The sequence below is a fragment of the Mytilus edulis genome, chromosome 2, assembly GCF_963676685.1.
Source record: "Mytilus edulis chromosome 2, xbMytEdul2.2, whole genome shotgun sequence".
In the NCBI taxonomy this organism is placed as follows: Eukaryota; Metazoa; Mollusca; class Bivalvia; order Mytilida; family Mytilidae; genus Mytilus; species Mytilus edulis.
In genome coordinates, this window is record NC_092345.1 from 8,797,976 (window position 1) to 8,808,990 (window position 11,015).

The 11,015-nt window shown below is 31.9% G+C and overlaps 1 protein-coding gene across 1 annotated transcript; it reads left to right on the forward strand.

The window, feature by feature from the left end:
- Positions 1 to 647: 647 nt before the first annotated feature.
- Positions 648 to 9,259, forward strand: LOC139510471 (uncharacterized). The gene is made up of 9 exons (XM_071297048.1): positions 648 to 836; positions 1,120 to 1,237; positions 1,621 to 1,721; positions 2,235 to 2,376; positions 2,768 to 2,862; positions 4,063 to 4,168; positions 4,686 to 4,770; positions 7,326 to 7,527; positions 9,022 to 9,259. Exons 1-9 carry the CDS (start codon positions 699 to 701, stop codon positions 9,136 to 9,138), a joined length of 1,104 nt encoding a protein of 367 aa, XP_071153149.1. The 5' UTR covers positions 648 to 698; the 3' UTR covers positions 9,139 to 9,259.
- The last annotated feature ends 1,756 nt before the right edge of the window (positions 9,260 to 11,015 follow it).

Sequence of the window (11,015 nt, forward strand, 5' to 3'; positions counted from 1 at the left end):
ATGCATCAACGCCACAAAAAGTTACGTCATATGTAAATTTCTAAACAAATAGATATAAATCAAGATTAGGTTTCTTATGTTATTTGATATCTTTTATGAAAATAACAAGAATATTAATATATAGCATATTGTGTTAGTAATAGTACAACTAAATATGTCGACCTTACCACCAAATCAAATTGTGTAAAACAAATAAATCCTGTGCACATCGTTGCTTTAAAATCATTTTGAATAAGGGATGACTTCCATTATAGTTTTGAGTGGTAAGGCATATACCAAATTCTTCTAGCGAATAAATAAATAAAAAAAAACAGGATTAAAAGTGTCATTTAGGAAGATAAATGAAAAGTTATCAAAGGTACCAGGCTTATAATTCGATACGCTCAGATCGAAATAGTTAGAAAGCCAAAACAAATACAATGTTGAAGAGCACCGAGTACAAAAGGTTATTAACAAATTACATTTATTCATCATAATCGAGCGTCATTGGTGAGTCTTTCGTAGACTAAACGCGGTTCTGGTGCAAATACAAAGTTTCAATCCTGATATCTATGGGTTTATTTAAAGTAAACGAAGACAATCATCCTTTATTTATCTCTATTTAATTTATAGGACATGGTGGACAAACACATTTTATCTCGATAACTACAGTGTATTTAATATACACACGTAGAAATCATCACGTAACATAACAAAATATGTCGTCTAAATCTTATTCTGGTCATGTTGATGAAGAAAACCCAGAACTATTTGACATTCGGGCGATGCCACCACAACCAACGGAGCTTAAATTAGGTCAGCTTCCTGCAGAGACTATAAAACGATTCTTTGAAGACGTAAGTAGTTTTTAGAAAAGTATTTATTTCTGATTTGAGGTGATAGATTCAAACATTCAACAACAGATCTTTGTTTATGATTAGATAAGAATACGGTACAATATCGACACCATACTTACTGAAACAAAGAAAAGTAATGTATCTTACTTATTGGAGTTTAGAATTGCAATATATGTTTAGTCAGAAAATGTAAAGACATTATCCATAGAGCGCAAAAAGTGATAGAGTATACCAATTGTATCTTTGTGATAAGCCTTACATGTGTTTTTTTCTTTTTTTCCAGGGTTTTATAATTATAAAAGACTTTTTTAAGCCGGAAGAATTAAATCCAGTTAGGGATGCAATAGATGGGCTTGTAGAAGATCTAGCACAAAAACTTTACAAAGCAGGCAAGATAAAAGGTTCGGATATCTATATGTATATATACACACAAACGTCATGTTAATTTTGAAAGGAATGTTTGCTTTATTAAGTTATCAAACTAAACTTCAAATATCAAATAATTCTAAATCAACGAATCCAATGATATTTGAGTACATGCTATCCTGTTTAAACAAATGGGTTTAGTATTTTATTATTAGTGGCAATTCCTTTTAAGGACAGTTGATATAAATATACAATTCTTGTGAGTAGTTAACGTTTGATTTTATGAGTTTGAATGGGTTTCCCTTTTTTGAATTTACCTAGGAGCTCGGTATTTTTGTTATACTTTTTCCATGTTTTAAAATACAAGAGAAAACAATTTGACATGTGAAAAGAATTGTCGCATTTGTATTTTTTGTAGAATTATTCAGTGAATATGGATTATTTCAGCGTCTAATAAAAATAGACGAAGCTTTTCCTGGTGCAAACATTATACTTCACAAAACAGGCAATCTTCCTCAGGTAAACTCTCATTGTGTATAATTCATACGTTGCAAATCCGTAATTCAGTTAAAGATATTTTGTTATGACGTAAAGGAAAACGCAATAATTTCGATATATCGATTGCTCCAAAATAAAAATTGATTTAGTTCGCTATGTAGCGGCTACAAATCACTAGAAAATTGAAATGGCAACGCAAAAAAAAAATTAATTGGAAACTTAAAAATAACAACCATAACATACTAGTATTTCATGATAATAGAACCTTTGAGGAACATTGAAAAAACTGACCTAAAAGGAAACAAAGGATTGGATACACAACTAACAGAAAACATAACAGAAACTGAAGGCAGTACACTACATGTTGCTTTTCAAATACAACATATAAAACATATTTTATTTGGTATCACAATGGGAACGTTATGTACAAACACACAATGCAGATACTTCACAAGGTCATTCCCATAATATAATGTTGTCACAGGTTAATATCATTTAAAAAAGAAGTTATTTGTAAAAATGTATTATTTTCAGGCTTTCAAAGACTTATGGTCCAATGAACGCTTACTCAATATAATAGAGCAATTGATTGGTCCAAACATTGCTGGTTCCCCGGTTTGGAACCTTAGGACAAAGACACCGAAGAATGAAGCAACGCTAGTTCCTTGGCATCAAGGTTATTTGAAATTTGATAACAAATAACATACAAATTTTAGATACCTGTTTCCCACTGTAGTGTCTCTTCAACACTTAAAAATGGAAAACATATGTTTAATCTCATATTAGTTCTTACATCTACCAACAACAAGGATTCCAGGCGTGATTTACTAAACTCGTTTCTTATAACTGTTCTTTTTGTCAATAGTTTACCGATTTAAACACTCAGAATCCTATTTTAGTGTACACCTAATACATTGCGACTTTATCAACGTTCGTATCATAAAGCAAACGTAGAAAAATCATTTGGTTGATCAAAAACCTATCATTATTTTTAAATAAAACGGTGATTCCTGAAAATCTATTCTGTTAAATGTACTTTCAATGTAAGTCTTTTCTTATCTTTCCAGACAGTGCTTATTTTGACAATGACTCGTACAAAGTGTTAATACCTTCAGCTTGGATACCTTTACTAGATACTAATGAATTCAATGGTGGCATGGAGGTAACTCATAACTATGGTACAAGCATTCAGTAGGGGCAATAAGGCCCTTATTTGGCCCAAAAATTACTGCAAATTTAAAAGTTATCATACATATTTTAAAATTACTGAAAAGTATCTCAGGTAAAAGGTATTCAGAAAAACAAAATAATTTTGGACATTGAACAAGTTACCATGGCAACAAATCATGCCTTTATTTGCATATTTTGTAAAAGTTTGTGATTTTCCTTGTTTTTCATCAAATTTTTAAGTATATTTTCGATTGGAAAAGTATGTGCGCACACAAGAAACAACTTTATATTTGGTGAGATTTTGTCAATAAAGCTTCAGTTAAATTATTTTTTTGTTTCTTGGCTGCGCACGATGTTTCCACAACAGAAATAAAGATAGAAAACTGCATAAATTCTGAATTTTCGTCGTTTTAGTGAAAACAGTACCTTTTATGACGTAATTGTGACGTCATCACATAACAATCTTAATGTTTTTCATTTATATTTCTTGGCCCGATGCATTTCTAAAGATTATGTGCCAATTTGTAAAAGTTATCAAACATTTTATTTTCTTGGGCCAAAATCAGGCCTTAATGCCCCTACTCCTTTGCTAAAATATCAGAGCCTAGTTATTTGCTGAAAAGTTTAGGACGTTCTGTTTAGAAGCACCGTTTGACACAATCTTCCAAATGTTTTACTTTCCTAACCAATACATGAGAATACCTGAAGAATTTATTCCATAAACCTAATTACATGATCAAGTAATGATAATTTGCTCAGTTCTTTTACAAAAAGATAAATCATAGAAACTTAAATATTTCACAATATAATATATTAAAACAAATAATAATGGCGTCTTGTCATTGATAAACAAGGAGACTGTTGAACCCGATTCCGTACCTACCATGGTTATCTGTATGATATTTTCAAAATTCCGCATGAAAACAAGATGCAAACAAAATCAAAGATGACAATATTAATAATTGAAATCAGAAATCAAGAGTCAAATATAAGGGTGAGTAACATGACTGCCAATTAAATATTGGACAGATACAACATGCATCTGATTCTGGATAATTCTGGTATTTCAATGTCCTTTCAGAAGTTGATTGGATAAAAACTTTCTAAAATAAAATAATAGGGAGACATTTTTAGGGTCCAGGACATAGAATTATATGCCATGCACTAACACATTTTTCTAATAACTTTACAGATGATAAAGAAGGCACATGCTAAAGGAAAAGTAGGAAATCATACGTGTTGCTATGGAAACACGTGGTATGTGATGATGGAGGAAGAAGAAATGTCCAAGACACTAGGTTAGAATCCGTCCAAGTTGCCTTACATCAAAATGTTTGTTTCTTGTGTTCTTAATTTTAATTATCGAGGACACACTTGTTTAGTTTAAACATATCATTTGCATAAACACAAATTGTATGAGATACAAGTCAAACAGACTTATGAAGTCTTCTCTGTGACACACCGGTATCAAGAGTCAAATACATCTAACTGTACAAGGTTGAATATTGTTTCTAATGCTTTGATCTTTCATTCAGAAAGATGAATGAAAAACAGTAGGGAACAAATCATGGAAGCACATAAGTGCAGATAATAGCAGAATATAAAAGAAAATGACTTTCATTTATTTACTAGATTAAAACTATGTTATCACTGTATTGTAACAACAAATCTTGAAAAGAGAACGGTTTGTAGAAGTATATGTGAAGATTTTAAATAGTGATATATTTCCCAGTGGGTGACTTTAGATCTGGCTTCATTAATGCAAGTGTTAGTTTTCTTATTATTGATTTTAAACGAAACATTATATTTTAATAGATGTTGATATAGAGAAAGAGTCACAGAAATGCGAAGTTCCTTATGGTGGTTTGATACTTTTTAACAATATGACTCCTCATCGCAGGTAGGTGTTGATCTGTGAATGTCTAGCTAACCAGCATACACCAGGAAGTCTTTCCATTCTTAATAGTTTTATATTTATGTTTCCATCTGTGCTTCGTACAATGTATTTGATTCCGCAGATTGCGAATCAAGTTTTATACATGTGCATGTATAAAATTTGATTTGCTTTTCAATTCAGAATATTTGTTCAAATGGGCAATAACTGTCAAATTTTATGTATATATCGATTTGACTCAAATGCTCTCATTTTAAATATTACATACTTCAACGTATATCTAAATTTTAATAAGTCTAAAAACAATTAACCATGCATAATACATATATCAGCATTTTGTGTGTGTTTTATTCAAGACGCCAACTAGTAGACCATCGAAATGGCTTCCGAAGACTTCTGACGGAAGATACATAACCCGATATAAATATAAATAACAAGGTAGCAACCATGTGCAGTTTGATCTGTCTATGTCTGTAGATAATCCTTGTTTAACCTGTATAAGAATGTGATTTTTGTAGATCATTGTGTTGAATTAATCACTTGCAAGTCCATAATACATCAGCAGTGTTTTTGAGCTTTTTTTTTGGCAAATTTAAATCAAACGAAGTTACTGCCATGGTGTTGTTATTCTTACTTTCGACTTATGAGTTTAAATGTCCCGTATATTTCGTCTCTCTTTTGTACAGAAATATTAATTCAAAATGCTGCTTTCATAATGTTTTGAATCAAACAGATTCAAATTGTTTTTTTTTTCTAAATCGTAGTTTATGTCGCTTTAAGAAAATAAGTATCAATCATAGAGATTTGCAATGAAAAACAACATTCCCACATTTTTGGTGATTAGAATATTTTACTGATCCAGGTAAACACTTAATCATTATTAAATAAAAATCTGTTATGAATAAGTTCACAACACAAAATACGACTCCCAAAGATTTTTTAAACAAATGTACCCCCGAGCACCCATGTGTCGTCTTTAAGATATTTCAACTTTATTTGTTGATGATTTGTATTATTTTTGGTATACTGCTAAAAAAATGACAAAGGAAATTTGTAAAAAGTGAATTATAGACAAAAAATGCTCAGAAGGGAAATTACATCACAGCTCCTTTGTTCTAACAGGGGTGATCTGAGCCGGATCACTCCTACCAGATCACCTCAGTTTAAGTTTCTTTGTTATGCATGCTTTCCTTTGTTCTGTAACATTTTGGCGGGAATGTCAAATCCAGTATAAAACTTATAATTAATCATAGAAGACTATCTATCAAAATTCACGTAGAAAAAATCCAGTGTATATGCTGGGATTCGAACTCAAGACCTTTAGCATATCAAGCCACGACACATACCACTTAACCAGGACGACTTGATACGAAATGTAAGAAAATTAATATACTTAAAGGAAGCAAGATATTTTTATAACTGGGGCGAGTTGGCGGACCTTTATTCAGTGGGGTTTAAACCCTCCTCGTTAAATAAATGAGTTGTCAGACTGATTGTTCAATTTGATTTTACACTTTTTTAAGTCGGTCACAAGAGTGGGGCGATTTTTTCATAAAGTGGCGATATAGTGTGGGCCGATTGGCCAGTGGGACGAGTTGACATTGTTTGATATCTACTCATCGTGTTAGGGGGTCATAAAGGGTATACATCATATAGTAATATATAAAGTATATAATAATGGTTGTGTGGCGTTCTAAACTAGATTTTATGAATTGCAAATGGTTTTTAGTCTAATCTAAAACAGATGGGATGTAAAATAGTTATCCCATTCGGACTTGGTGTGTCAGTGTAAGATCACCCTCTGGCCTCCGGCCATCGAGATGATCTTACACTGACACACCGCGTCCTTATGGGATAACTATTAAGCAAAATACAGATTTACTGACGTAAAAACCATTTTCCAGATACATCTTTCTAGCTCAGAATTGAAATTTTAGAATGACAAAAATGTACAAGACCCTTAGGCTAATGATGGGTGGCAATTCCCTCATTTGTGTTTACTTAAACCACAAGCAGTTTATCGATGTTCAATATCGTTAATCGAATGACCTCTTAAAGGAGCGAGAACGGTTCGTCGACAGGATAAGAATCTCTCTCTGTGCATGCATCAACCGTGCGAATCATTACTAAGTCAAAATATCACAATCCGATATAGGACACTTTCGGTAAAATATCTGACAACATTATTGGTATCTAAAGATCTAAAACCACGAAAGCCGCTAGTGAGTTGAGATATACACTATACACATATTATTGGTCAACCGATACCGTTAAACGTTTGTATTGTTGAATCCAGAGGTCTATCTCAGAAATTTGTTTGGTTTCTTTTTGTGTGAAGAGAACAATCCTATTAACGAAGTCCGTATAGAATTAACTGCACAAGGGTCACGTTTTAACTGTGATATGTTAGTGTTATACGACAGAGAAGAGGATATTATAAACATACTACGGTCATCCTAATCTTTCTATTTTATGTTATAAATACGGCTCCTTCTTGTTGGAAATACCACCTTTAGGGACAACTTAAATTCTGTTTTCGATTTAAATGTCTTTTTATTTAGCCTTCCAAATGTATCAAAAGACATAAGATGGAGTTTGGATTTACGTTGGCAGCGACCAGATGAACCTTTCGGGCTATGGAATTTGAAACCAGGAGTTGTTATGAGATCATCGACTGATACGAAACTGAAACCAGACTGGGAAACATTTTGTTCTATAGATAGAACAGCAGCACAAAAAGAGTCTATAAAAGATTTTGTAGAGGTAAGATAAATGATTCAGCTAGTGCTTCAATAAGTCTTTATACATTTAAGTTTGGCATCTACATGGCATTGCATGATTTCGACCAGTGTTTCGTCAGATCTTTAAAATAAAAGTCTACTTGGAAGTTGAGGAGGGACGTGAAAATATAGATACACCACTGTGAGAAAACTCGTTTTGAACCTTCGATAAGAAAAATAATTATAACTGATTTAGAACCCTGAATCGGTTTGTTGAATGTATTGAGCGGATAAAAATCGTTTGATCCAAATAATTTAGAAATATAACGGAATTGTAATAATTGTCTGTACCAAATCAGGAATATTTTCCGTTTTTGGCTAATAACGTCTGATTTGTCAATTATTATGAATTCCCCCATTCTAAATATACCTCTGAGTTGGGTCTTTTTGTTATACTTTTTTTTTAAACCATTTTAAAACAAATGTAAAATAAATGTGGTATGACTGCTAATGAAACAACTCTCCACAAGAGACCAAATGACATAAAATTAACAACTTTAGGTCACCGTACGGCTTTCAACAATGAGCAAAGCCCATACCGCACAGTCAGCTATAAAAGACCCCGAATCAGAAATGTAAAACATTTCAAACGGTCCTAACTAATGTACCAAAAAAAAAATGAACAAAAACAAATATGTAACTGACCACTGAAATACAGGTTCCTGGCTTGGGACAGGCACATACATACAGAAAGATGAGGTGTTAAACATGTTAGCGGGATCCCAAACCTCCCCCTACCTGGGACAGAGGTGTAACAGTACATCATAAATATAAGAACGATGACCGCTTATCAGAATACAATTATTTTCTTTAAGCTTAGAAAGTTAAAGAAACGTTATTTAGCAGACTGAAAACATCTCCTATGTCATAACCTTTTTACTTTATAAAAAGATTATATATCAGCAAATGTGATCTATGATTGCTTCAAATTTAAACAAAAAAAAACTATCATTGTTGTGATTATATGTTAATCCCGCAGCTTTAATTAGTCATAGGCTTAAAACCATGAAAGCCATTTCAAATCTTGTATAAGATATGTACCTTTTCATAATAAACTTATATACCAAATGTCACATTATTATCTTAAAAGTTTGAATAGCGGTATACTACTTTTGCCTTTATTTACTGACATTTGAATACATTTGTTAGGTCCAATGACAGTTTGTTCAGACAGACACGTTTTGGTATCATTCAATATTTAAAAACATATCTTCTGACAGACGTAAACGGACAAAGGACGGATCCTTAAATCAATTCCTCACACTCACGAATAAGTAAAGTCAAATAAAAAAACTTTATTTTCGTTTATATACCAAACGATGTTGTCACATATTTCTTACTTTGTTTGCTGTAAAATGACACACACACATATATAAAATATTCTAAAGATAGATGCAATATTATTAATTACCTAAACACTTATCTCGGCCTTCAAATTTTTATTTGTTTAATCTATAAGTGAACAATTGCTTTGAAGGTTCCGGACGATGAGTTTGATACAACTATTCAGGGACCGTGGATGAAAAAATGGGAAATAGTTCATATGAATGCCCATACTGATAAACATGAGGAGGTAGAGCGAACAAAGAGCTAACAATACAACCGTATGACTATTACATAGAACAAGAATGTTTGTACACTATGACTTTTATAAAGATCAGAGCTATATTACGCTATACAGATGCGTAAATTAATAAAGTTGTTTTGTTCTTTGATTAACTTTAAAAAAAATGAAGATACGGGATATACGACGTCAAAGAGATAGAAGAATAAAACGTAGCGGCAAAGCCGTGCAAAGAATCGGAGCTTTGCACGAAGGACTTATTCTGAAAGGTGCATTAACGTGAAATATCATTGATATATTCATTTTCTGTAAACAAGGTATAAAAAAAAACTGGAAATCAACATCAAGTTTAGAAAACCTGCATTACTTCTTACCGCTTAATTTCATGATGTTAGTTAGATAATTTTCTAATTTGATGTAACTAACATGTTTTCCTGTACCAAGTCAGGAATATGGCCATTGTTATAATATAGTTCGTTTCTGTGTGTATTACATTATAACGTTGTGTCGTTTGTTTTCTCTTATTTTTTGGTGTAAATTCACATTGCGATAAGACGTGTCACGGTACTTGTCTATCCCAAATTCATGTATTTGGTTTTGATGTTATATATTTATGTTATATTTGTTATTTTCGTGGGATTTTGTCTATGTGTGTTACATTTTAGTGTTATGTCGTTGTTCTCCTCTTATATTTAATGCGTTTCCCTCGGTTTTAGTTTGTTACCCCGATTTTGTTTTTTGTCCATGGATTTATGAATTTTGAACAGCGGTATACTACTGTTGCCTTTATTTATTTCTTCTTAGTTGATTTTTTTATATTCAACCATATTTATTGTAGTTGAAAGACATATTGTGCATAATAATTTACATTAAGAAATAAATTGCAAACATTTGATAGTATGACTAAACCTTTTCATGTTATTTAAACATGAGAACTATGCTTACTCCATGCATGCATGGACGAATGCAACTAACTAAGTCTGTTGTGTAACTCAATGTAAGCATGGACTTAGTTAATGTTAGTTACCTTCGTCCATGCATGCATGAACCAGGTCTGTTGTGTTAGTCCATGCAAGCATGTACTAAGTAAACTTTAGTTGCCTTCGTCCATGCATGCATGGAATAAGTATTTTGTGTTAGTCCAAGCAATCATGGACTACTTTAACGTTAGTTGCCTTCGACCATGCATGCATGGAATAAACTTAATTAGTTCCGAGTTTTCAGGTTTACATAACATGAAAAGATTTAGCCATACTATCAAGTGTGTGCAATTTATTTCTTAATGTGAGATATAATGCACAGTATGTCTTTAAATCATAATAAATTGGTTGAATATGAAAAAAAATCAATTTTTAAGTAAAAATGATAGTTACATCAAATTAAAAAATAATCTAACTAACATCATGATATTAAGCAGTATGTAGAAATGGAGGTTTTCTAAACTTGATGTTGATTTCCAGTTTTATTTAATACCTTGTGTGTACTAATTTTACTGTTTGTATGACTTTAAAATATTGGAAACATTGATGATGTTCTACACACATTTGTATATTTCCACAGCCGTATTTGGAGAAACTTTTGGAATTTTTGTGTGTTAAAATAGTCTTATAACCCCATATTTACTAGTTCTTTCGACTGTGTTGATTTAGGCTTCAGTGTTTAACTGTTGTACCAAAATAAGTAAAATCACAAAAATACTGAACTCCGAGGAAAATTCAATCGGAAAGTCCCTAATCACATGGCAAAATCAAATAATAAAACACATAAAAAACGAATGGACAACAACTGTCATATTCCTGACTTGGTACGACATTTTCAATTTGTTTTTTATATTTCTTATTAATATTTAACATCAACTTGATCGATGCCATTGTTGATGAATGCTTCGTCACCCAAGGATATCATTT

Excerpts from the sequence above, each read along its gene's own strand:
- LOC139510471 (XM_071297048.1), top strand. The coding sequence starts at position 699 with ATGTCGTCTAAATCTTATTCTGGTCATGTTGATGAAGAAAACCCAGAA. Across the intron at positions 1,722-2,234 it reads AAACAGGCAATCTTCCTCAG|GCTTTCAAAGACTTATGGTC; the intron begins GTAAACTCTCAT and ends TATTATTTTCAG. Across the intron at positions 2,377-2,767 it reads GCTAGTTCCTTGGCATCAAG|ACAGTGCTTATTTTGACAAT; the intron begins GTTATTTGAAAT and ends TTATCTTTCCAG.